Source organism: Caloenas nicobarica, chromosome 2 (assembly GCF_036013445.1).
Source record: "Caloenas nicobarica isolate bCalNic1 chromosome 2, bCalNic1.hap1, whole genome shotgun sequence".
NCBI classification, from domain to species: domain Eukaryota; kingdom Metazoa; phylum Chordata; class Aves; order Columbiformes; family Columbidae; genus Caloenas; species Caloenas nicobarica.
The window spans coordinates 109,284,023-109,311,063 of NC_088246.1; the positions used below are offsets into that span (position 1 = coordinate 109,284,023).

At 41.0% G+C, this 27,041-nt stretch overlaps 1 protein-coding gene across 1 annotated transcript in view; it reads right to left on the reverse strand.

The window, feature by feature from the left end:
• The window catches only part of LDLRAD4 (low density lipoprotein receptor class A domain containing 4), a 291,893-nt gene that overhangs the window by 131,256 nt on the left and 133,596 nt on the right, over positions 1-27,041 (reverse strand). The window contains exon 4 of the mRNA XM_065627234.1: positions 19,243-19,383. Within this exon, the coding sequence (XP_065483306.1) occupies positions 19,243-19,383 (141 nt within the window). The remainder of the gene's footprint in view (positions 1-19,242; positions 19,384-27,041) is intronic.

Here is a 27,041-nt window from a genome sequence, read left to right on the forward strand (position 1 = left end):
TAGTAGCATTTAGTTTATCTTGACTGTGTTGTCCTTTTGCATAAATGAACTTTGTCTGACACTCTCTAAAATTATCTGAGTTTCCACCCCCCCCTTTTCCTCTCATGCCCTTTTCAACTTAGCAGTTTAATTAATATCTATTTCTAAGAATAAGTCCTGTCCTAGAGAATTTAACTAAACATGCAGAACGAACCCCATTTCTGAGAAGACCTATAACAACACACCAAGCTGCAGCTGAGCTTCATTTCCCAGAGTACAAATTCCTCCTTCAGCTCGCTGTAACATTTGAATTATCACTGGGAATGTACAAAGTTTATATTATGTTTTGTGGAAAAAATCTGTAGAACTCAGCTTAAGTTAATGCAGACCCAAATGACCTTCTCCAAAAAATCTTCTTAAGCTTCCAGAAAATAGCTCTTCATGATAAAGTGGGTATTTTTTAAGCAGAATTTGGGCTCTATAGAGCTCTTCAGTAAACACAGCCACTTTCAGCTCACTGTGGAGACTACCTCTTACTGAGGAGATAATATAAATAAGTTTAAATAATATAAATACGTTTATAAAGAAGTTGTAAATCTTTTAAAGCTGGAACTGCTCATTAGACAGTGGAGCGTTCACGCAAAGCAACCCTATGACCTGACATAGGTCTATAAAATCCAGACTTTGACCCTGAACTGGTTCCTGAAAACTCCTCCTACAGCGGCCGGGGGGACAATTTCAAAGAACAGGAGAGTGGGAAAGGAAGGGAGAAGGGAGCCGAACGGACTCATCATTTTTTCATTAAACTTCCCATGGCTCAAAACATGGTGTACACCACAGGGCAGGGTGAAAACTCAGCAGATACAGCACTGAATACTTCTTTGTTCGTTTTATTCTAATATATTTTGCCCTAAAGAACAGAAGCAATATTGTTAGACGGGAATATGTCACCAAACTCGATTCTTTTATCTGAAAGCGAAGTCTAAATGACCCCTTTTATCTGCCTTGCTGGGTCGTCGTCCCTCTCCAAGTGCCTGAACGAAAGCGAGGGAGCTCAAAGCTGTCAAATTTCCAGATGTCAGGGGATGTCGCAACACCCGCACTTTGAACAGAAGGAAGTGGATTGATTTGGCTAAAAGGATTTTTAGGAAGCAAAACATCAAAAGATGGCAGGAAGCAAGAAGAGGGAGGGGAGACCGCTGGCAAGTTCCAGCCTTGGCGCTGACTGAAACGAAGCCGGATCTAACGAGCCCCTTTCAGTGCTTTCCCCAGCAACGCGCAGCTGAAACCGTAGGTGCGATCCACTGAGAGGAAAGCGGTTTACTGAACCTTTGTACTTCTGCTTAAAATCACGAATTCAACTCCTCACGACTGGCACCACCCTACTATTTGTTTTCAACGTGTTCATTTTCAGTGTCGGCTCGAGTCGCCAATGTTATCTGTTCGCTAAGAGATCGTGAAGCAGTATCCTTATATCCTTCTCTCTCAACCTGGAATTTATGGCAACTTATCCAATATATAGATTTGCTGTGAACACATATGAAATACATAAAAAAAACATTTTAAAGGAGCCCCCTTTTATGCTACCAGGTACTAATTTTGCTACTCCGAATGTCCATACTAAAAAGGCCTCCCTGGATGCATTCTGTGTCTCTAGTTCTCAAGTTTATCTGAAGTGGAGAAGTAGTAACCTCTTCTATTATATTTGCTGAAATAACTGAAGACATGAAGCAACTTACACTATTAATACAAACACTGTTAAAACACAGCTTCCTCCGCATTCATGCTATTTAACCCTCCCCATCACCAATGGTCACAATAACCTCTGCCTTCTCTTCTTCCTATTCTGCAGGCCCATCAGCACGGCCCATGGAGCTGCAGCTAAACTGGAGCCAGGTCCTCCCTGGTATTTAATTTGCCAGCCAACCATAGGTCTGAAATATACTCAATGCTTAAAACTTACTTACTTTCTTCTTCCTTCCTTTCTTTCCTTTCCTTCCTTCTTTCCTTCTTTATTTATGAATATTCTCTATATTTAGTACTTATGAAAGTAACAGACAAGATGAATAATTAGATATCCAGCAGGGCTAAATCAACGAAGCTCCTCTGGACACAGTTCACAATGCAGATAATTTCAGTGCAAGGTTCTTCCCATCCAGCCCTAACAAAGGGCTCCAAACAACTCCAGCTATAGATCTTTTTAATCACTGCCTAATTTAGTAGAGAAAGGAATGTTAAGAAAGAATGAGGTCTATTTTCACCACTAAGGTGAGCAGAGACACCATAAATGAGCAATTAGGACCCTAATCCTCTACCACTTAATTTCCCAATTGCTTTCACTGGTTTTTAAAACAATGGATTATTGCTTCTTGTTCTCTTCATGAAAACACAGCAAGTACCATCAGGTGCTCTAAATATCCCCTATCTGAACAAATGAGCATCTGCTGTGCTCCACCTGGAGCAACATCCTCACTATTAAGGCACAGAGGGGCTGATTGCAAACCCAGCACCATGAGCCCCAGGGTGGACTGTTAGGTTCTACCTACACGATTCCTGCAGAAACAGTAGGAACCCAAAATCCCAAGGAGTTACAACAAACTGACTCCAAGACAACCAGCAGGAAGGGCGGCTGGGAACGCGCGCACACCAGGAGTTGCGGACGGCGACAGCTACGCGAGGCAGGCGATGTCTTTGGGAAATCCAGCCACCTTTTCTTCCCACAACCTGCCCCACCTCCGTCCTTCCCAGTGACCGACTGGTCGGGCGGCCTCGCTCTGCCTGCCACAAGTTATCCATCTTCCAGTCCCTCTAGCAAATCTCACCCGATCTGTTTGCTTTCAGACTGGTATCGCCCCTGTTTCTCCATCCTTCGTGGACACACCTAAAAGGCCCAGCTCCTTTTTCTTTCATACGTCAATGTAGTACTTGGAGGAAGTCTTCCCATCTTTTAGGTCAGCTAAAGGCACCTCCCCCAGGCAATGTACACTATAAACATGTAATGCAACAAATGAAAAGCACCGTCAGAAAATAGTTAACTCCTATAAGCAATGGAAATACTGTGTAAAACCGCAGCGCAAGGTGTTTTATCCATGCCTACCTTCAATACGCTATGGCTGCCAAGGGCCGGCAGGCCCAGCAAACAGCCTGGAAAGGAATCCGAGGCCACAAAGTCAAGATGTCACTTTGATTCCGGCTTAAAAAAAACCCAACACACTGACAAGATTCATAGGCCAGTGGTAGGATTCAGAGACCAGGGCTGCTGCGTTCAGGAAGCCAAGTGATTGAATCCCACGGAAAAGAAAAACCTCTGCAACTGAAAGGATTAGATGCTTGCTCCTATTTATTTCCAAGTACCTCTAAAAGACCATCTTCTATCCCAGCCATCCACCAAAGAAGGAAAAAAAGCCCACCCCAACACTATGCTACAATCTTCAAACACTTGTGTTATTTCTAGCTGTTCTCATTCCAGTTAAATTTCGCAGTGTTTATGGTCAGCAAGCTCTGCCTCACCACACCGTATTTCACCATGGATTAGTGTGCAAATGTTATGCCATGTGCAACGTAAGGGGTTTTTTAAAGATGAGCAGTTTAGGAATGCAAGTTATGTGGGATCATCGCTTATACCTGTCCATTTGTAAGTAACTTCCACCACAGAGGGCCTTCACCTTGTTTCCCCCAGAGGAACGTTTTATCACTATGAATCATGCACAGATGCAGCTTCACGTACAACACGAGGCAGAAAACCCAAAGCATTTTTCTGATTTTTTTTTTTTTCTACTGAGATAAGCAGATCACTAAGAAAATCCCAATAACTGCATTTCTTTTTAAGATTCATGTGATGAAGACAGATTTTTAAACCTCAAAAAGCTGTTTCACATCTGCAGATTTCTAGCAGTTGGTGGCCTCACTCTGTAATCAGATTTTCTCTGGAAAATCACCTCTGGAGTTGGTATTTTTTTAAACTCCACTGGTTGACAACTAGAATTAATTAAAAGAGAGGTGTGTGTGTGTCTGTCTGTCTGTCTGTGTATGAATAATGGAATGAGACACAGCTGGTAAAACTAGCAAAACATAAATGTAATGTCTTGACCACTTGTCGCTATTACAAAATCCTATGGCATTTTTCCCTTGTGCATTAGTCTTGCAATGGGGCTAATTACATTCTGTCTGCTGAAATCCTTAGTTTAAATAGCTACTACGGTCATATATAGAAAGATATTTGTGTGTCTAGCTCCTACTTAAGCGACTTAAGTGCGGTTGAAATCAGGGACACATATACCTTTTTAATATGGCTTATACGTGACATAATTAAAGAATTTCTATAAAGAGCCTATGTAGTCTGTAGTTTCATACGGTAAATTTTCAATTTAGCTAAAAAAATATACATTTCCTACAATAACCAGTTAACCACTTAAGTAGAATATGCTGTAAAGCCTATTATTGCTCTTTTTAAGTCAGAGATGAGCAGTGTCATGATAAAACACCCTGCAAGCAAGGTCTTGACAGTGAAAGAGGGCAAAAAATAGAAATATATTAAAAAAATCTAACTGATATGGTTCAAACAAGTAGTTAAGTTCAGTTAGCCCTGCAGAAGGAGAGAAAGGAATCCTAATTACTATTATTACTATCATCTAATCCAGCTCAGTATATTGTGAAGTACTGCAAAATTTTGAGTCTCTAGGTGCAATTCAAAGAAATCTGAAATCCATTTATATTGTGCATAAACACTTTTGTATACAGTTAGCCTGACACATGATGTCTTTATAGAATCTATAATAGAAAGCATGGCCAAATATGTAACTGAAGTGTTCCAGGCAATATGGAGAAACAGTTGTGCTCATGCAGAAATGAGGCTTTCCAACAGAGACCTGTAGAACCCCATTTGTACTTGAAAGACGTGTCTCTTGTTTCGCTTTCTTTTTTGCTAGCCAACAAATATCTCATCTGTATGCTGCGAAACACACCTTTCAACTGTGGGAGGAAAAACACTGTTTTAGCATTCTGTGGGGAGAGAAGATAAGGAGAGGGAGAAGGGGAGGATTAGAAGCGCTCTTCTAATTCACAAGCTTTTTCATATGGACAAAGAAGGAAGTTGTTTCAGGAAAACGTGAAAAACGTTTTACGAATGCAGAAACTGGATCAGAAAAATCATCTCTGTGTTTATGTTCTGGCAGCAAACTCAGAGTTGCTCTTTCTGATCTACAGATGTGCCTTTTACCTGGAGTACAGCGCAGCATAGAGAGGTGGATAATTTAAAACTCTGGTGTAGCAACTAATTGTACTACATGTTCCTATGATGATGGGCAAGGCTGAAATGCATCGCGGATCTGGACTTCACAAAAGAAAAAAGACTGTTCTAGAATATATATACGTGTGTGCATGCATGCATGTATCTTTAGGACATACAGCAATTGGAAATACCAATACTTTGTACTGGAATTCTTAGAGATAATACAGTAAAATATGAACTTCACATCAATTGCAATGATTTTCCTAAGGAGCCGTTCATCACATAGGTAACTGCTGCCTATGGCAGTTCAGAAATTGGCTGCTCTTTGCTGACTCTTCACTGGAAGAGGAGCTGTGAGAATCCTCAAGGGGGTGGTTTAAAGCTGACATGTCACACACCGGGGTCATTAACACGACAGGAAGCAAAAAGGATGAGTCAGGTTTCATCTCCAGTGTTAACCCAGTGCTGTCCCTTCAAGGGTACAAAAAGCTGATGGCCCTACACGTACAGCGATCTACACCGAGAAACTAATATTTTGTAACAAGGAAGCTCTAGAGGTCTCACTTTCAAAACAATTTTAATTGAAGCATGTTACTTACGGTACCATGTAGAGATTAAGACAAGTGTGAAAACCAGATGCAGGACCACGCTCAGGCAATCACGCAAACACCAATGTTATTCAACATTCCAGCCGCTAATTAGCAGGCGGCCGGTATCTGAGTAATAGCTGGCTGGTGCATATATGACCACACATCTGTTTCCCACCTCTCTGCATCACTCCGCGTGTTCACAGCCTACACACATTTCTCTCTGAAAGTCCTAATTAGCGAATGGCTTGTGTTGTAATAAGCAAAGAAACTGTTATCACCTCCTGCAAGAAGAGAAGATCTACAAATGTTGTCCACTACTGTTGAACGTATGGATTTCAGCACATTATGTTTAAGGAGCAGATATTTCTGAAGGTCTGGTTTATTAACTACGCAGGCCTAATGGACAGAAGGGCTGTAGGAAGCTTCAAAGACTCAAACACCAACCCATATTGCAACACATTTAATTCTAAACCTTGCTTGCTTAAACCGGCTTCCTCTGCACCTCCTCGTACACGTGTCCCATCAGCGGGTTCTCCTGCGCTGGGGACGTTCTCAACACCCCTCCCGGGGCTGAAGCCCGGGGTGCAAGGGGTGATCCAGCACCAGCAGGCAGAGATCCCACAGTTTGCACTTGGTGAGCAACTCATCCTGCCAGCCTCGCTAGTTAACCACCTTCTGTGAAAAAGATCCACACAAGACAGTCCAGATTTCTGCTTTATAAGATACGACGGAAGGCTGTTACATGCAATATCGGTAATTACTTAAGTCAGGGAAACTGCATATAAGGACTTTGATCACAGCTGCATGCAAACACTATTCCAAGCCACTTGCTGTGGACTTCAGTTTCACACCACACGTGGGAACCTACACGCTCTCCTCCTGGATGAGGATGTTCAGTTCTCCGAAAGACTGAGGAAATGTCCTCTCAAGCTCTCAACCCGATCTTATTGTTAGAAATCAGTTTCATGCCTGAAACCTCAAGCTTATACGTTTCCTAACTACTTCTCTCTGGATAGATTACATGTAAGCAGACGCAGCGTTCAGAGGCTTCATTTGTTTAAATATTGCTAAATTCTTGCCTCAGCGACACTGCACGGTAATGAGGTCCACAGCCTAAGGGCAGGATATATGAAAAGATTTATTTTTATCAGCTTTGAATCGCACTGAACGATCTTCTAATCTTACGACACAGCTGAAGCTCCTGACCCACCCGCTGTTCAACACCCGCAGTTCTGTGTACCTTTTTATTTCCCCACTCTTGATCTACACTCGAAAGTAAACAATGCCAAATTTTTTGGTCTCTATTAATATCAAAGTCTGTTCACAACTTCATTCTGCTGCTTTCCTATGTTTCCTACATCCACGGCATGTTCCTGTGCTGCAGCAATACTTACGCACAGCATTCTAGATAAAGGTGAAATGTTGATTTATGTAATGGCATCAGAACATTTCACATCCTATTTTTATTGATTCAAAATATTTTATCTGACCACAATTATATTCTCTAAAGAGGTCTTCATTCAGCCCTTCATAGTGATGCTTTGGTCCTTCTCCTTAAATTACACTATTAATTAGGATCCAATAAACTGTATTAATAGCACATACTTTCCCTTCCAGTATGAATTACTTTGCATTAATCAAGATTGAATTTCATCCATCATTCTGTTGACTGCTGGCCTCATTTGATTAAATCCTTCTGATATTCCTCTTCAGACTTCACTAACACACAACCCGATTTCATTACATTGCATTACGTTCACCATTTTTTAAGACAATCTGCTCCAATTGTGGAATTGCAGTTGACTGATGAAACTCACTCCTATTCTTCTGTGTGTAGTCACAATTTAATGCAAATTGATGTTTAATGTACCTACTTAGAAACTATTTAGCATATCCATTTCTTTGCCTTTAAATGTTGACAAGTGAAAAATTAAAGATAAATTTATTATTATTGGACAGTATGTGTTAACATACAACATAAAGCATGTACTTTCTAAGCTTTTTAATTCTCGCTGACAGCTTATTGTATTTTTTCCAGTATAATACCCATTTTTCTGAGGTTATTACAGCTTAACATCTCTTTGCATGTTTCTTCAACCACGTAAAAATTTCATCTTCTTTTATTACTTCTGCAAAGCAGATGAACATCATTATCTCAAATTTATAAATAAAGAAATTAAGGAAGACAACCAATAAAGATTTCTTCAGGAAGTCTGTGGCAGAGATGCCAAGCAAACCTGGAATTGTTGGTGAGACCTATTCACTGATCACTAAGTCTTCTATTCTTTATATCATTTCAGTCCTTCCTCTAGCTAGCTAACATCAGTGGAATTTCCTTTCCCCACGTTTCAAAAGAGGACGTGGTTTGAAACCTGTGTTATATAGCACAGTAAATGCATTTGCTGGAGGAGCACTGCCAGCCCCAAATACTCACGGCCAGTTGACTGATCATCTGCATTGTAATAGTCTATCAAAAGTGACAGGTATTCACAGTGAGAGCCGCAGCTTATTACAAACAAAAGCCACATGCACCTTTCATCCTGGTAATTAAAACAAACAAGCCAGTACCTTTGTCAGGGAGGGGAAAAAAAAGAGCAGGTTTGCAACATAATGATTTCTGACATTGTCTAGTAAATCTTTGACTGGTATGAACAGTAATTTCTTCCAGAATATCTGAATCTGCTGGAAAGAAGTCAAGATTGCTTCCTATTGAAACAGCTGACGGGTTCTGCAAGACAGAAATATCATTCTTGGCATTAGCTGCAAAGCATTGAACGTGAAGGAAGAGACCAACTATGTGAAGTACCATGCGATGGGTGGCCAGGCTGAGGTACTGGACTGAAATAGAGGCCACCGTGAGTGTTCTCCAGGGGACTACTCACTCTCCTCTGGTAAACACAGGGAGATGACTCTTACACCAGACCACGGCTCTATGGTTTCCCAAAGCATATGGTTTATTCTGGCCACTTGAGCTAGGTTTTGAAACCAACAACAATAAAACTGTCTGAAACTTAGCAGGACAAGTAGAGCATGAAGTATCCAAGAGCCGAGAAACTGATTCCTACCATGACATACAGCAGCGCGCCCATTCTCACAGAACCCCCTGTTTGAGGAAAGGCAACCCTAGCCCGACCAGCCTTAGTCATACCCGTTTGTTTATACACACATTTGTTATCTTAGACCACACACACACACAAAAAAAAGAACATTCTAAATCTTGGTAAAATAGAAAAGAAAGATTGTTTTGGAGGACTCTGCTGCCAAGAACACAATAATATCACCATCAGCCCCCACACATTTGTTACTGCATTCAGCGCAAGTGCCGGATGAACATCTGCACTGTAAAAATTCGGCCCATTAGCTCCTTCAGCTTGTTAGCATATTTTAATACTGTGATCACAGCTTTCTATTTCTATCAAGGTGCTACTAGGTGCCAGACCCAGTATTCACATAGTGCGTCATTATTGTCTCTACATCCCCCAGGTCCTTAGTCTGTCTTACTGTTATGAAGCTATTACACAGCAATACTGAGACAGAAGGAAAGAAAGAAGAGGGGGAAATCTGAGGAGAAGGAAAGAGGATGCTACTTGTGTAGCCACACTGCCGGAAAGATAAGTAGGACTGTGATCTTATCATGTACGGCTGGAGTAACGCTGTGTTATGTACATCCCTCTCTAGCCTCCCAGTCTGTATTGTAACTTAGAGAAAAGTCACCTATCGCATATAAAATGCAATTAATTTAACAACTCTCTCCTGATCTACTGTTTTCCTTTAGCTCTTTAGAGTGGCTCAGTATAAACAGTTGGTCAACTGTCTCATTTATGGTCTAAATAAATTTATTAATGCTAACTACTCTTATTCGCTCCTTACATTTGTATAAGACACACATGTGAATGAAACAAAAATGAGAGCAAAGCTGCTGTGATATACACACACGTACTCTCACAGTATCTGATGCCGGTGTGCTATACAGTCACACGTGACAACTGTGTTTTCTACATGCAGTGGGCTTTGTGTGTGCATTTTTTTTAAACATCCAAGCAAAATTTAAGCCTGCTTTCATCACAAGACTAGTTTCATTCACTATTAAATATAAAACTGTCACATGGTACACAAATCCTGACCAAAAAAACCCCAACACCACAAACCAAAAATCCCACACACTACTTAGAAAAAAACCAGTAAGCTTAGATAAATTAAAAATATCCATTTCTCACAAAATAAGTGAAAAGATCCAGGCAAATAGTCTTTCAGGTTCACATGAATTCAGCACTTTCGAGCTCTCATCCTATATTCGAACAGCCTTAACAGGAAAAGCACGTGCTGAATATAGAAGAAACCAACGTGCCCGCACACCTACTGGTGAGCAAAGGGTTGATGGTTCTTCTCTTGTTCTTACACTTACAAGACATTTTCTCTTCACCTCAGTTCCTGCCCTTTCTAAATGCCGAATTCTCTCAGAAGGACAGAAATCCCACGCTCTTCACTGAGAGCAGTGCAGCATTCCTCCAAGGAACCAGGTTTACTGGGAAAAGCACAACCGTTTTATCTAATTTTCTTCTACTCTTTCACTTAGCATCTGCAACTGGCCAGTGCCAGATTCAATATTGGGCTAGCTGGGCCTTTGATCTCACCCAGGACAGCTGTTCCTATGAACTCACTTAACTAGGTAACATTATTCCAATAAAGCCTCGTGTCTTAAGCCAAACTGGACTTTGTTATTGAAAAGAAATGTTTTATTTTATTCTACTAGCACAGGTTCATTCTAAATGAACCCAAGCCCATGAACGGTCATAAGACCCCCTTTGATGCTTCATTCTTTTGTTTCATTTCTCTGTAACAAAAAATAACAAACAATAAGACTCTCAGAATGGGGTAGAAAGTGGAAAGCAACAATTAACTCTTCATTCCCAAACTCTCTTGTATTAAGGGAAAGGTACTGACGCATATGCTTTAGTGAAGCAAGGACCAAGGCATTTAATAACTACAGTTTCACAGAAACCTTAAACCAGTCAAGGATAAACCACCACTGAATGCAGCCACTTGTACTGCGTTGTGCTGGCAGAAGAGTTGGCACAGTTGAGCTGAGAACAGAATCACAGACACGACACTGGCCGAAACAAAGTGGAAGTTTCTCAGAGTTCATCAGAACCAAACCAGGTCTCCAACCCAATTCCAGTGTGGCTGCACAAGCGTTTGCACAGGGACAAGCAGGGGAGCAACCACAAGGGGCTACACTGGCTTGGCCATTTTCAAGTACTTGCAAAACTGGGGAGAAAATAGGGTTTCTCAGACGTTCCAGCCTGAGGAAAACAGCTGCACACTAATGGACAAAGCAACATGCTTTGGTTAAACACTCCATGATACGGAAAAACATAATTTCACACACAACTCAGACCACAGAGCTGACTGAAAAGCACAGATTTCTTTGAGCACCAACGTGATGCTGTACGTTAAGCTACACAGAAACTTCAGACAGAAATTTTTCAGTGTGCATTTATTCATAACAGAACATACAAGCAAACTCCCAATTCATCTTCATCTCAGCTGTTACGTTAAAATAAAAGGAGAAGATGAGCCTGCTTAAGAAAAATTAAAGTTGTTCTTTTCATCAGGGAGATGAAGGGTTTCTGGAGATAAAAGGTCAGATACGCATCTGCAGAATGCAATGCAATCAAACATCACAGTCTGCAGCATTCCGAGAGAAGGTTGGTTGTCTAGTTTGACTCTATGTCCCTTTTTTGTGAGGTTTTTAATTTTTTTTTTTAAAGCTGCATCAAAAGCATGTTTAAACCATACGAAAAAAATGTAAGTAATCTTCATACTACCTTAGCACCTGAACAGCTTCCAATGCTGTGTACATAAGAACTAGTTTGCGACTGCTCCTCTCACCCAAGTGCAAACACAGCACGAATGCAGTGCTCTTAATGAGCATTTCCAAGCAATAACCAATATGAATGAACGACAGGGAGAGTGGTGGCTTTAAAATTCACACTAGAGGATTTCAGAACTGCATCTAAAACTTAAACAGATTTAGCTAGGCAGCTCCTAGTTCACTGTACGGTGTGAGCCCTGCAAATAAAAATGTAGAGAAGGACAGCAGTGAACAATACTTACTAATGTAAACTGAAAATACAATCCACAAAAGTTGCTCAGTGCCACTCTATGTGATTTCTGATGTCGTGTTTGAGCACCTACTAGTTGTATGTGAAATAATGTGTGAACATAACTGTCTCACAGTTTATTCTCTTCCTCTCTCCAGGGGGAGAATTGTGCCTCTGGTGTGATTCTGTGCTATGTTTTTTGTACTTTAGTTTATGAGATATTTCTGCCACCATGCACTTCTGGTGGAGAAAAAAGCTGGAAAACAGTGCCCTCAGAGTCTGTGGGATCTCAGTTCCCTGCCTCATACTGGTCCACAAGGAGCTCCTGTCTCTTGCAGAGCCAAGCACACCTGGAAGATAGGAAGTCACATCACAACTGATGCCTGACACTACTGCTCCGAGATTTCCAGTCCAAAGTTTAGGCACTCTCTCAGATACATTAAAAACAGCCTTGGAATGAAGATTTTAATACACTGTACACTTTGAGCACTTAGAATTCTCTTTTGCATCTGTAAATAATCAGTAGCAGAAAGAGACAGGAGAAAGCAAAAGCATTTCCACGCATAATCATAATAAACTGAAATGTTTAGTACCAGATGAAGTTTCTTAAAAGCTAACAGGAATTGAAGGAGGGGTGAATGAAAGGTGTATGAAGAACAAACACAAATATTTCTAACAAATGTTTTTCCGAGATCTTGATTAAAGGTGATGCAACTGACTTACATACTTTGTGAATGAATAATATAGCATTTCAGAGCTACTGTAATTCCCCCATTTTCATTTGCAGGGCACTGTGAGCTTTTATTTCTTTTCTCATTAACTGTAAAAATATGACTAACGTTCAGCTGGAAACTTTGTGAAATGGAAATTCCTTACCAGGAGTTGAGTTCAGCCCTGTTTGTAAGCAGATGCAAATACCTGACTTTTACCGGCACATTTCATGGTTGTTATTAGCCATGTACGTGTGTGTGTCTGGCTTGTCCGAGGTGCTAATACTGTAAGGCTCTGGATGAAAAACGGGCGAACTCCAGCATTACTGAATTCCACTGCAGTTTTATTACAGAATTCATGGGACCAGCATTCTACTTGGTTTATTGAACACCAGGAAATACAATATTTTAAAAATACATACAAGATATTAAAGGAAAACACAAAATTCACTGTCATGTTTTGCCTTTTTTTTTTCAAATTTTCAAGCTCATATTAATTGCTAACACTCCATGCTGTGCTTCAAAAATATGCAAAGATGAAATTACTTCAAAATAAAGCACGGAACCTGCTTATAGCACTTTAAAGAAACAAGACTGCACTAATAGGCTGAAAACCGACTGGATTTTCTAAATATAAACACCTATCGAGTATTTAGTTATATATACACGAAACTAAAATCCAGAGCACTACAGCTTATTCTGCAATACAAAACCCAGATAAACTCTTGCTTTTTAAATAAGTTAGCATATGTATCAAATTAAGCTTTTGTTATTACTCCACCAGTCAAAAAATATTTATCGCTCCGTCTACATCCAAATTTTTTATTTCCTTATCATTAATTGTGCTTAGTGACAGAGAAAGGACAAGTAACAGCATGAGAGATCCCTAAAGAGCACAAGATCTGCCCTAGGCTACGGGTCTCACCTGGTTGACACAGCTTCTCCTTTCCAAATTGCAGGCAGCCCCATCTAACCGCATCTGAACACGTGGGGACATACGGAGCCCCGGGTAGGGAGAAGAGATGAATCCTTCTGAACAAGTGGGCCAAATCAACAAAAAGTAAGCAAGTAAATCAGCATTTTCAAGCGTACTGTGACTAAACCGATTAATAAATACAGGTGAGAGTGCGGTTTTATGCAGGTGCTTTATGGCCAGACAATGGCTCTCCCAACCCACCCCTCCTGAGGTCTGTGCTCCCAACTACATCATCCCCCAGTCCCTGGGCACATGCAGCTGAAATCAATAGCATTCCTCTCCTTTCCACCCCCCCAAAAGCCCCATAATATCCAGGTTTGAGCAGAGATCAGTGCTGCCGGGCTCCCAGCACCAGCAGGGCCGGCGGGGCAGGATCAGCCCCGATCACTATCTGATTAGAGGGGAGCGTGTCCCCACTTTCCCCAGTCACTTAAGCCGGCGTCTCATTGCTTGTCCTTAGAGACCACAGCTCCACTCAGGCAGAGAGCGTCTAGACAGTATTCATGAATCCATCTGTCTGGCACAGCCAGGCTGATGACAAACTCTATTAGACCCGAAACAATTTTTTTTTTTTTTTTTCCGCTCTTCCCTCCTCCCATCTCCCTTTTCCTCCGAGAAGCAGTAATCTGACACCGAAAATTACTATCATTGTTGCAATGCTCAAAATAGCAGTGCCAGACTTTCATTAACATCAACGCTAGACTGCTAAATATTTAAAGAAATGGATAAATTTCACCTGAAGTGGGACAGCCCAGCACACATGAAAGCAGAAGCACAATCAAAATGTAAATCTAAGTGGTTGTTTTTATCTGTGCAAATTCAGTGTCACAGTCAGAGGGGGATGCCAAAGGTCTCTTTAAACAAAATATTTTCCTTTGATTGAGCTTTTTGTTTTTAAAACAGAATCATTCTCCAACCCCCTGCAGATCCCTACAGGGCTCAGAGCTGACAGAAGTAGGTGGGGGGTGGTGAAAGGGAGAGCTATATATTTGATTTGTTTGGGTTTTTTTACCTTGCAGAGGAAAACGAACTCCTACAGCAAACTCTTCTATGCCAAAACAGCCATGACACATCACCTCCATCAATGCTAACAACTTGAAATTTGATGTAAACATAATTTTCACATGACAAAAAGGATTTGTTCTCCCTTATTTTATTCTTCAAATTCTCATGCATGTCAATATTTGTGTTTCATGTGCCCACGAACACGTACAGATCAGAGCAGAGAGAACTACCTGGACTGTTTTCTACCAAACAATTAAAGAACTAAAATTTCCACCATTGCAACCCTTCTCAATTAGACATGACTTCGATACTGCAGTCTGCAAACAGACAACAGACTACGCTTCCCATTTCAAAATCTAATTTACTTGTAGCAGGACAAGGCAGGCTGATCATTTGTTGCGAAACAAAGGGAAATGCTCGAACAAATGAACTGTGTCCTGCTAGAAGCAGGCACATTGTTTCAATTCCTCAGAGTCCAAATTTTGCAGGTCACGTGGAGCGGCAAGCTGCCGCCAAGGCCAAGCCTGCAGTGTTTAAAATCCTATTCGTCATCTCATTTTTCCTACTACAGCTTTGTGTCGTTAAATACACCCTTGACCTCCAAGTAGTGTTAAAAGAACGGTCATCTCCATTATCTCAATCAATAAGTCTTTGTAGTTGTTGAAAATAAAAACAAGTGGACCTACCGAAAGGGGTTGCTTTGTATGAGGCTACCTGTGTGGAAACGTGTAGTAACCTCGGAGCATCCTCACTGTGGAGGGAGAGGTACATTTTAACATGCATCACCAAACCTGTGTTAAAAATCCCAATGTAAACCCAGGCAAGCTGTCATCTTAACAGGTTTGGTTTAAATGCCTTAGCATGTATTTTGACCAGCTTACATCTGCATGACTGCAACTGGTGTTGTCTAAAGTCAGAATGCGACACTTGCTAATACACCTCATAGCTGGTGCAGATTTCCCCTGGTTGCCCTCCAACTTCTCTGTGCTATACAGACTAAATTGCCCATGTAGCAGCATAGGGAAACCCCACCAGTCAGCAGAGAAAAATTAATAAAAACGAAGGGCTGCAGAAATACACATTTTGTTTAACTCTGCACACGTGAGACATCTTATTGAGTTCAGTAGCAACCTTTAAAAGATTGAATTAACATCCTTCACGCTGGAGCCAGATAAGAATAGCAACAAGAGAGGAACACCAGGTCTGGGAGATTTAAACTCCTCTAACACAATGCAATAGCATCTGCTATAACCACAAGATCCAGGGAGCAGGTCACCCACAAGAAAATATCTTTCTATACTATTGTTCATGCAACTTAACGAAATTAAACAATAAGCTCCAACGAGACATTCAGGATTTGGCTGCTGGCAAGAACACAAATGAGAAATGCTTCAATAGCCAGGAAATATGGGCTACTCCTAAAATGGCACACACCGCTTAAATAAACTGAAGCAGAACATCCATAGGAAAATGTATTTATTTAGACATCATTTGGGGGCAGTCTATGTATTACTGTGAAATGAGATTAATATTGTTTCCATCACAGGAGGACAGAAGGTTTGAATACAGTAGGAGAAAAGGATTCTTTGAAGAAAGAGCAGAGGGGAATGCATACCACAGCAGTGCCAATGTGCTCTGGGCAAAGACAGGAGCAGTCCCAGGGAGAAACAGGCCACCTCGTTCGGGCGTAGACCAGCACACACACACAGTTCCTTAAAACAGCATCCTCCCCATTTGAGAACGGTGCAAAAGCAAGAAGATGCCAGAACAGAGCTAATATGTAATACTGACCAGAAAGAAATTCCTGCGTTAAAATTCCTCAAGTGATCTTTTTTAACATAATTTCTTCTTATTGACCTCTATTATCTTCTTCTAGAGGCCAACGAATGCATGTATTTCTGTGTTGGAAGGTAGTCTTGTTAGCTGGGACATTTTGAGTGCGCATACTCCGAAGTACTCTGGTAGGAATCCCCATTAAAATCATCGAGCAAAAGCATGCACAAGTTCTTTAATTCAACATGTCAGCCCTCTAAAGCCTGGGGACCTCACTTCAACAAGGATTCTAGAAACATTATTTCAAGGCTGGAATAAGCCAACACAAACAACTGCCATGTCCCTAATAATGATCTTTCCTGTTACCAATTGGCACTGACTTCTACCATGTCACAGCTTGTTTAATAGCCAGAACAGGATAAATACCGCTAATTCTCATTTGTTTTAAATACTGTTTATGGCCGTATTATTTTTTCTGTCTGGCTTCGTTTGTTGTTTTTGGTTTTGTTTTTCTTCCTCTTTGTTTCACCATCAGGACACTGTTTCACTAGGTTTTGTTTTTTCCATGTAAAACAGAAGTCCCATTATTTACCAGCATTTGTCACATAGTCCCTATTGTGATGAAAAAGCACAGTCACTATCATTATCCCCAAATGCAATGAATGCATCACTCTGTCTGCCACAAGGTAAGCAAAAAGTTAAATGCTTCCCAGTGCTCCTACCAATAAATCAAATATTTCCTTAAGAAACTCCTCATTTGCACCATTGTTTCAAAAGCAGCAAATATAGTTCTTGAAGGACTTAATAAGACCTTACCTAATTATTCCTCTTCACTCAGCCCTCGGGAGGTCTGAAGCAGCAGGACTACTGGACACCACATTTTGGAAGGAGTCAAAGAAAATGAACAAATATAACAGAGAAATGCTGCCACCTTGACCTGCACAACCTTCCAGAGGCAGGATCATGAAACACGCCAGCTGAAGCTCCTGTGCAAGCAGGAACCTGCCGCCAAAGGTTTTTTAGAGACACGTTTTGTCAGGTTTGGTCCGGATAAACTTCACGCAGCTGGAGGCAAGGGGGAGAACCATCCAGCTGACCAGCGCCGCTCCCTGTCACGCACGCCTGGCTTCGCATTCGTGACCTCCTGCAACACCTGAGGGGAGCGACGTGGCTTAGGAGGAGACCAGGAAGTTTGCGGATCCCGGATCAAGCAAGTAAGAGTATTTCGACAGTCCAAAGGCCTTTTGACGAACAGGCCAGCATGAGGTGCCAATGTGCTGCCACGATGACTGCACAAGGGCTACAGGGACAGAGGGACCCTGAAAAACCATCACTGCCCCAGCTCTCAGACCTCCAGCTGAAGGAGGCTTTGGGAGTCCCACGTAGGAGCTCAGAGGGTGCCACCATCTCACTGCAGCCACGCAGGGCCACCGCTTCTGAGGCCTCAACTGCTGCTCGTTGCCAAAGTCCTTCCCTCCATCTGCTACCACTGCGGTTTTCATGGGCAAATAGTTGTGCTACTTGGTTTAAGAGAAGAGCCGTACAGTCTCCCAGCCAAAAAAATTCCTCTATTTGAACTTCAACAATATGCTTACAAGTTTTGTATGCACAAATAATAAGGCATAACTTTTTTACAACTCAAAAGCCAAGGTTAGCCTAAGTTCATGGGCAAATACATGTGACATTTTGATCTGGACCCATAACCAAGGCCTATGGCTAGTCCTGGGGCTTTGGAAAGAGTTTCACGCAAAAAAAACCCAAATCAAAACAAAACCAAAATGAAATAAAAGTATATGTAGGCCATTATTATTTCAAAACCTCTGAAATCACTGCAGAGGTACCAAAGTCCCGCAAAGTACAAGATTTAAAAACATTTACAGGACAACACTTAGAAACACTTTCATGTGGAGGTCAGAGGGCAGAGGAGGAAAGGTGTATATCCAACACCTGACTTCATCTTCTATTATGAATCCACTCCAAAGTGTTTGTTCTAAAAATTACAGATACAGCTGCTTATAATTCCTATTACTAATAACAACATTGGAACACTTATGGCCTTAAGCCATAGTCACAATCAGAGGTGAAGCAGTGTTCCGAGGGATGTCGGTATTGGCAGAACTAAACCGTTCAGAAAGCAGCAAGTAACGTAACACCACTTCTATTGTACTTGTAGAGCAGAAGCAGCACCGGAAAATTTCTCCCCCATCCAGAAAGCTGAATTGCAGTGTAAAAATAAATTATTGCAGAACATACAAAAATAAAACCAAAGTTTGACTTCCATGTACATCACTGAGAGCAAAGCACTAAGAAAGAAATTCAGTGATAAACTCTGGCACTCTGTGTGAGATATTTATGCACCAAAGAATCGCAATTAAAGCAGTTTTAAAGACAGACCTACAAAAGCTCAGTTACCTACCAAATGATGCTGATCTCAGCACTAATAAAATATATTTGATTAATAAGAATGATAACTGGAAATACTACAACTTCCTTAATGGTCTTCACAGCATATAAAGACTGTCACACAGACAAAGCAAAACCCCACATTTTTTTAGAACCTTGGAAAACAAATTATTTAATAATTTATATATTATGGTTTCTTTCTCAGAAGCCACATATGATCCATGTGCTTACAACCTCAATGTCTGCAGCACAAACTCTCTTTATATAACTACAACTTTCCAGGTTTAGAAACCTAGAGCAAGCATGTTACAAATCACTGCTGGTTCAGAGAAAAACAGGATTTACTTCCTCTGTCTCATCCCCCCCAGATACCAGACTGCAGACCAAGTTTCCAGACAGACTGATTTCTGAGGCAGACAGACATATTCGACATACGTACATCCAGGGATGCAGACAAAGAGCCGGTACTTACAGCTAAAGATGCCTGGAGGTGGATGCTCTGTTACAAGCAGACAGTTCTCTTCATCGCTGTTATCCCCACAGTCGTTCTGTTGGTTACAAATCAATGAACCAAGATACAAGCATTTACCACTGGCGCAGGTGAATTTGCACTCTGAAAGGCAAAAAAGAAAACACAACAAAAACTTGTGTGGAAATTGGTGCTTATCATCTTCACTGCTAGAATGACTGATATTAAAGGCAGTATTTTCCAAGTAGATGCTGTTGTGGCGAATGGGTCTTTGGCACTTCATCCCCAAAATAAATAATACAGTAGTTGTAAGCATTGCATATGTTTAAATAGATACGACACATTCCAGATCACCAGAATCAATTCAGTAGTAAACCAGATTTGCCACTTGGGAAAATTCAACTACTTCTTCTTAAAAAAGGGACAATATTTTTTTTGTAGTTCATGTTGATTACAATTCCCTTTGGACAAAAATAATATTCTCATACACATCTGTGTGGCACCTTGTGTATTTTGGGCAAGACAGCACTATGAATAAAAATAATAATTGTCCTACATTCTTTAAAGTCTTGCACAATGTAAAACAGTATCAGCTGTAAGGCAAACAGTATAGTTTGTAACCAGGAACAATCCTGTCCAGACATAGACAATTATTCCTTAACTACCTTCCCAAAGCCAATTTGCCAGTCTCTCAACTAATTACAATCAAGCACTCGCTGTCTGCACATTGAACTCCCACACGCCAGTTTACTTTACAAAGTTGATAAACTTCTAAAACCTCCATAAAGTGTCTGAATGCTACACGCAGCCATGCTGTATTTTTTACATTTTGTTCATTACAAAGAAATGAATGTTTTCCCCTAAATATGGTTTTGTCATAAGAACAACTTCTATGAGACCAAGTATTTAAACAAAACCTTTGTTAACTCAAGTTCCTTCTTCTCTCCCTTTCTCTGCAAAAGGATGCAGGCTGGCTAACTAATGCTGTGTAAAAAATACCTCACTAGATCGAGCTCTAGTTCTTGGCGGGGGTGGGCAGGAAAAATCAAGGAAAAACTCCTTACCTCATCTCCCACTCAAATTTTACACCGACAGGAGATCTACACAGTTATACCTTCTGACAGGGATGGCATTATCTCCATCCTTGGCTTTTTGTTTACTGGTAAAGATTCAGGAAGTGCTAACCAGTGGTAGCTTTCTATGGGAATTATAGTCCAGTGCCTTGTCATCTTGGATGTTTTTTCTTTAATTTTCAGAGCCCAGTCAGACAGGGTTTCAGTCTGACTGAGTTGTCATCTGTCTGAAGCTGTAACACCTCAGTACTCAGTATTTAAATACGGCTAGTTATATACTAAGGCTGTCTGCTATGCTTGATAATTAAAATGCCATTGTCCTTCCGCTAAACTGATCATTTAAATGTCACTTCCAGAAACAAAGCTTTATAGTAAGTATTTGAGACGCAATTAAGAAATGTTCACAAAAGTATACATGCAATTATAAAAAGCTTTCTCACCAGGCTTGTTTCAAAGTTAAATACACTACACATATAGAACAGAGGGCATATTATATCTAGACAAATTATAATTTAATGATTACACTTCCAGTATGTTGACAAATTGTGGTGGTTCTCATACAGAAGCAGAGGCAAAGCAGACAGAATTACAAACAAGAAACACAAGTAGTTTATTAAAGAAGGGCCTTTCTCTGAACCCTGGGCTTCCCTAAGACTGCAGTTTGTGTTGGCTGATTCTGCTCAAGAGAGACAATCTCTGGTCCTTCCCAGCAAGGAGATGACATTTGTTCATCAGTATCAACAAAAGGCGTTCCTTTACTCTTGGACTTACTCTGAACTGAGACAACAGGATGTATAATTCCAAAAAAAAGCCCCTAAAACAGTTACTAAGGCATGATACTTAACCACACGTATCTGATGTGTAACATAAGCATGGTAACAGCAAAGGAGAAGAAAATAAATTGGGAAAGTGAATGAAATAATTTTTCTTGGCAGATTCGCTTTTGTAGGTAAAAGTGATTTGCAGAGTTCACTCTGAACACTTTTCATCAAGAGTATTAATGAAATTTTGGTACACATAGCAGAAAGAATCTGCTGCTGCAAAAACATGTGCATCAACAAGTGTGACATACGAGATATTACTTAGGAATATACATACAAGCCATAAAATACAATGCAAGAAAAACAAACATTTCCTATGGGGAAAAAAAAAAACCCTTCTATTCCACTTTGTCAGTTTGCACCTAAAAATCGGTGAGGGTTTGCCTAAATAACACCCTCAAGATTTAATCTTTTTCAGTCGTACGCTATAGTACTTGAACTATTCGAGTTGTACAATAAAATACTGTACAAACAAAATGTTTGTCCCTGTTCCTTCTCTGCTACAACAAAGAATTGAAGAGACATGTAAGGGCTTAGTTTTTCTGAGTAATAACCAAACAGAGTAAGCCTTTGAAAGCCAAGGAACTAAGAAGGTCATTAACAGTTACTTTTGGGAAGGAGACTTAAAAGATCAGTCTCAATATTAACAATCTGATAATTACAACACTTCAGGATTCATTTCTGCAACTTCATGCAGTAAGAAACTGGAACAAGAAAAGAACAAAGTTGCCTTGGAAGATGAGAAAAGTTGGCTTGAAAAGGTTCTAATTTTCCAGGTATCATAAGTGTTCAAGCAAGATGTCAACTCAAAAGCAATTAAAACTAAGGACTTCAGGTTTTGATTTGCCACCAGATTATACTGTCTTCAGACAAAAGACCAAATGAAGCATTAATTTTTTAGTAGCTCTACTGAAGTCTTAAAGTTCTGGTTTTTAACTAACATTACCATAAAAAGACTAACCAGACAAAGAATTTGCCCTTTAAGTTTGGGGTTTTTTTTGTTCTAGATAAGAGACCACATTGAAATTTGAATTAAAAAATCAGACTCTATCACCTTTTCTTGTAAAATTTTATGGCTGCTTCCTCCTTCCCTTAGATACATGAACATTACCATTGTCAGGGTGAATAAAAAAAGTCATCAGGCCTCTGGTTCCCAGTTGATGTGCCCACATTGACTGGAAGGCTGGTCACAATACCACAGGAATTCTACGCTGATTTTAAAATGGCTCATGTTGCAAAAACCAGCTTGCTTTGTGATCACCTACCAAATCTATGTGCCAAGAAAGCAGTCATCCTTTACTGGGCCTGGCTGGGATGGAGTTAATTTTCTTCATAACTGCCCCTAGGGTGCTGTGTTTTGGATTTGTGACCAAAATGGGGCTGAAAACACAACGGTGTTTTGGCTATTGCTGAGCAGTGCCTGCGCAGCATTGAGGCTTTCTCTTTTTCTCACTCTGCTACTCCCAAGGAGTCAGCAGGAGGTGGACAAGAGGCTGGGAGGGGACACAGCCAGGACAGCTGACCTGAACTGACCAAAGGGATATTCCATGCCATACAGCATCATCTTCAGCAACAAAAAAACCCAGGAGGTTTGTCTTTCCATTGCTCGGGGGCTTGGCTGGGCATCAGTCGACTTGGGGGAGGTGGTGAGTGACTACCTTCGTGTGACCCCTTTTTTTTTTGCCCCCTCTTTCTTTCACTTATTAAAACTAACTTTTTGCTGTTATTCTTCCTATTTTCTCCCCGTCCTGCAGGGTAGGAGGGGGTGGTGAGTGAGCGGTTGTGTGGGTGCTTCGCTGCTGGCCAGGATCAACCCCCAACACACGCACGTGCAAAAGTAACTTCTAAATCTAAAAAAATCTAATATTCAATGAAGGACAAAAACGTGCAAAACTAACTTTGCCTGCATAATCATGTTCTGTTGAAGTCTGAAGGAAATACTCAAAGGAAAAAAGTATTGTAGGAATGGAACAAATTATGGAACAGATTATTCAATGAAAATACAGAAACTTCCAAAAATGGAACATATCTAACATCAGGTATTTGTAACTTGTAAACGAAAATTCAGTACCTTGAAGTACTTTGCATAGTGAATGCATTTAAACAGCATGTGGTTTTACTAAGACCAGAATAGAACCCTTCCTTGTAAAGCAAGCTGGATCAAAGTCAGGTTGATGGAGATAGTAGAGAGCAAATATTATTGTCAAACTGGAAGGTAGTAAAAAAACTGGCAGGGTTCTGTACCAAAACACTAGAAGTGACCTCAAAACACTCATGCAGGGAAATCCAGACCAGTCCAGGCTAGACCAATGTGCCTAACGACACACAGAGAGCCCTTTTCAGTACAAAGTCTTGTATTTGGTTTGTCTAGACAAGCAGAGGGGGAAAAGCTCCTATTCTGTAAACAAGCCAGCATGATCCTTCTTTCATGAATAACGTTTCAGAGCTAGGCAGTCTTCATTTTCAAGTGGCAATTAGTGAAATATCAGCAGGTTGGTCAGCAAGGCTCTGACTAGAGCTAAATGTGAAGCAAGCTGACAGCTACTGGAGGTTGAAAAAAACGGCCCCTCTTATAATTATGTCTTACTATGTTTGTAATTACGTCTGCAGCATAATTTTAAAAATTATCTTGCCAATATACTGATTCTTCAACATACAGTTTTAATATACATACTTCCAGGTAGAACTAGACTACCTTGGAAAAAAAGGAATACTAAGAACACTATTATGAATATTTCCTATTTTTAAAAACTGTATGCAAGTAAATAAATAAGTATATTGCTCATGTGTTCACGGTAGATGCTTGTACATATAAACTCTCCACATATAAACACCCATTAATATACAACTGCATTTCAAATCCTTAATTGAATGTTAAGTTTCAGCTGCAACAGCAAAAGATGATTTGCCTCAGAATAAAAGAACTCCTCTGATCAGAGGTTTCTCATTGTGAAACGCAAGATCTTCTGTATTGGGTAGGCTTATTTTATACTTTCTGTGCCTGCCCAACAAGATAATTTTATCCTTTCATTCAACTTAATTCTTTTAGACTTCATTTACAGTTGACTTCATCCATATGAACAGCATTCCTGTTGTTTTGTCATCTCACTTACTGCAGGGCATTTTTAATTATAGCTAAGTGATGTTTGTTTTTGTAATCTAAGTCACAGGCCAAGGGATAAAAAAAAGCAACAAAGTGTCATATTGAAAAAATATGGTGGTTTAGGCCACTGTTACGATGCATGCCACAGCTACTTATTTAACGGGTCTGAGATGACTATCTAACCCAGGGGCAGAATTCTATCCCATCCATTCGAATAAAAAAGAAAAAATGATATATGCAGCAAGCGATCTCACATAGTCGCAGCTAAACTGTAGTAACACAGTTCAGAGGCACAAAATGAAATCCTAAGTGGTATCTGGGACACAACTGGGGTGTAAAGGCACTCTCCCAAAATCCCAAGACCTGGTAGCAGCCCTGGCAGCGCAGCCAGCAGAGGGTGATCAAACACCCTGCTGGCGGCTGGTAAGCAGAGGGGGAAAATACCTGACTCCGGGTGGATCTAGACCTCTGGAATAAAGGCCTAATTTCGAATTTCTTACATAAAGACTCCGTTTTAAGCATGTCGTCGTAACTTCTTCATACTGCCGTTCACATTGCAACACAAAACAGCCTGAAAGAAAATATGTTTAAAGGGCATCATCATGTGTTATAAGGGCAATAAGAGGCAGAAGTAGTAAATTGGGGAGGGTGGGAGGAAGCACACTTTGTTACAGATTAAAGAAATAGAAACCACAAATACCAGAGGCAGTACAATAAAACCCTGTTCAACCTCTGATAAACATCTGTCTGTGTATTATTTTTAATATTGTAGATTGTAGCTTTATAATGGGAAGTAAGTCATAAATAGGAGGCAGTGTACACAAGGAACATGTTTATTTGGGAAAAGCCTGGTTAATAAGGAAGATGGCAGGCTGCCATGCGATCTAATAAACCTCCACTGGTGTGGGGAAGGAGGGATAAACAGGTCTTTATGAAACAAAAAAACGCTTCATAAAAAGAATGCCAAGCAGAACACCAGCAAAAATGAAAGTAGATCGGCTTATGGAGGGTAAGAAGCAGAGCTGGCAGCCACAGCCGAGGCCTGTCCCGGCTGCCCACAGCCTGGCGCAGACCGTGCAACGTGGAGGCCCAGACACCTTCTCTGCCCAGGGGAGGTCACAGCCTGAAATACGGACTGACTGATTGAAAGAAGATTGTTACTGGTTCAAAACCAGTTCCAGTTGCTGAGTTTCTCTCCTCTTTCTGTGCTCCCGTGCTCAATTGCTTATCCAGCAACTATCTCTCCATCTTCTTAAGGCAAAGCCTGAAGCTATGCCCTTTAACAAGTAACTGTTTATGCCAGTAGCTAAAGGAACCCAACACAATATGCTTACACATAGGTAGTAAGATCCGCTGTTCGGTTCACCAGTTCAGGGCGTTAGGATATTTCACTATGCTTATCTTAATTAACAGCCTGAACAAAATTACATTAGATGACACGGCGACAACTGAAAGACCTCCTTGATTTTAGAGATTTGTCAAAGGGGCTGGTTTCCATCTGTCATCTTTTTTCCCCATATACACCTGTCTCCGGTGCGAAAAGAAACAGCAAGGCCTCTTCCTGAAGGAAGATGTAAAGAGTTTTCACCAACACCGGGAACTTCTCCGCATCTACACTGAATTCAGGAGCCTGGCTGTTGCTCTGCCACCACCCTGCCCATGCAGTGAGCCTCCACAGCCTTGCAGAGGGGACCAGCAGCTCTCCCAAGAAGGTATCTTCGAGAACGAATAGATAATCCCACCACAGCACTTGTCTCAAACAGAGAAGGCTCTCCAAGGTGACCTCACAGACCAGTAGGCTAACCCAAATAGCCAGTTTTGCCACCATAGGGAAAGGCCAATAAAGGAAAGCTTATTTTATTGCCAACTTCATAGATGATCTTTTTCTATTTATCAATTATCTTTCCACAAGACAGCAAGGCAGTACGAGAGTACAGGTTTGTATTTTCTGCCTGTCTACTCACTTTCTTTTCCTGATCTGCCTATTTATGCCTACATGGCACTGAGAGCTTATCAATAAAACTCAATAATTGTGTCCCCTGCTCTGCGCTCGTGTAAAGCCTCCTTTACATCCCCACCAAAGCAGCCTGACGCCTTCTCCAGACACAAAGCCTCCACAGAAACGTTCCCCTCAGCACCATGTGCCCTGTGCTCCTCTGCTTTGAGGACTTGTATTGGTGCCAACAACTCAACTTGACATTGGGTCAAGAGCCCACAAAAAGGACACCGAGCACCACAGCAGACGTGTGCAGCTGTCAAGGTGGCAGATGAGGAACACCTTCACTCCAGCTCCTGAGAAGGAACGACCTACAAGGGATGGGTTTCCACAAGCCATTAGAAGGTCTCGTGTTTCTCGCAGTTCAGTGCAGTGACATGCCAGGCCCACGTCCCAGCCCATCACCTCACCCCAGGAAGGTGCCCAATGCCCGAGGCCGGGGCTGCCCTGGTGCCCCTCACTGCCCTGATGGACTGTGGGGAGCCCCCGTCGCCCCATGACATTTCTGTACATACTAGCAGAGTTTTCCTAATCAAGTACGGCGAAGATGCACTGGTGACTCAGTTAATGAAATTCTCGTTTTCAGCTGTGAAATTACATGAAGAGACGATTAAAAATACATTAAATATGTACCTTATAATTTTTGTCAAGCACAATGTCATTATCATTGGCAAGTGCAGATGAGAGGCAAAGGGTATGTGCAAATGAGATTTTCTTAGCGCCTAGTTCTCCTTAATCATAATTCAAAGAATTCTTGAATTATGGTAAATATTTTAAAATTATCTTAGTTGGTTTTCATCTTAAGAAAT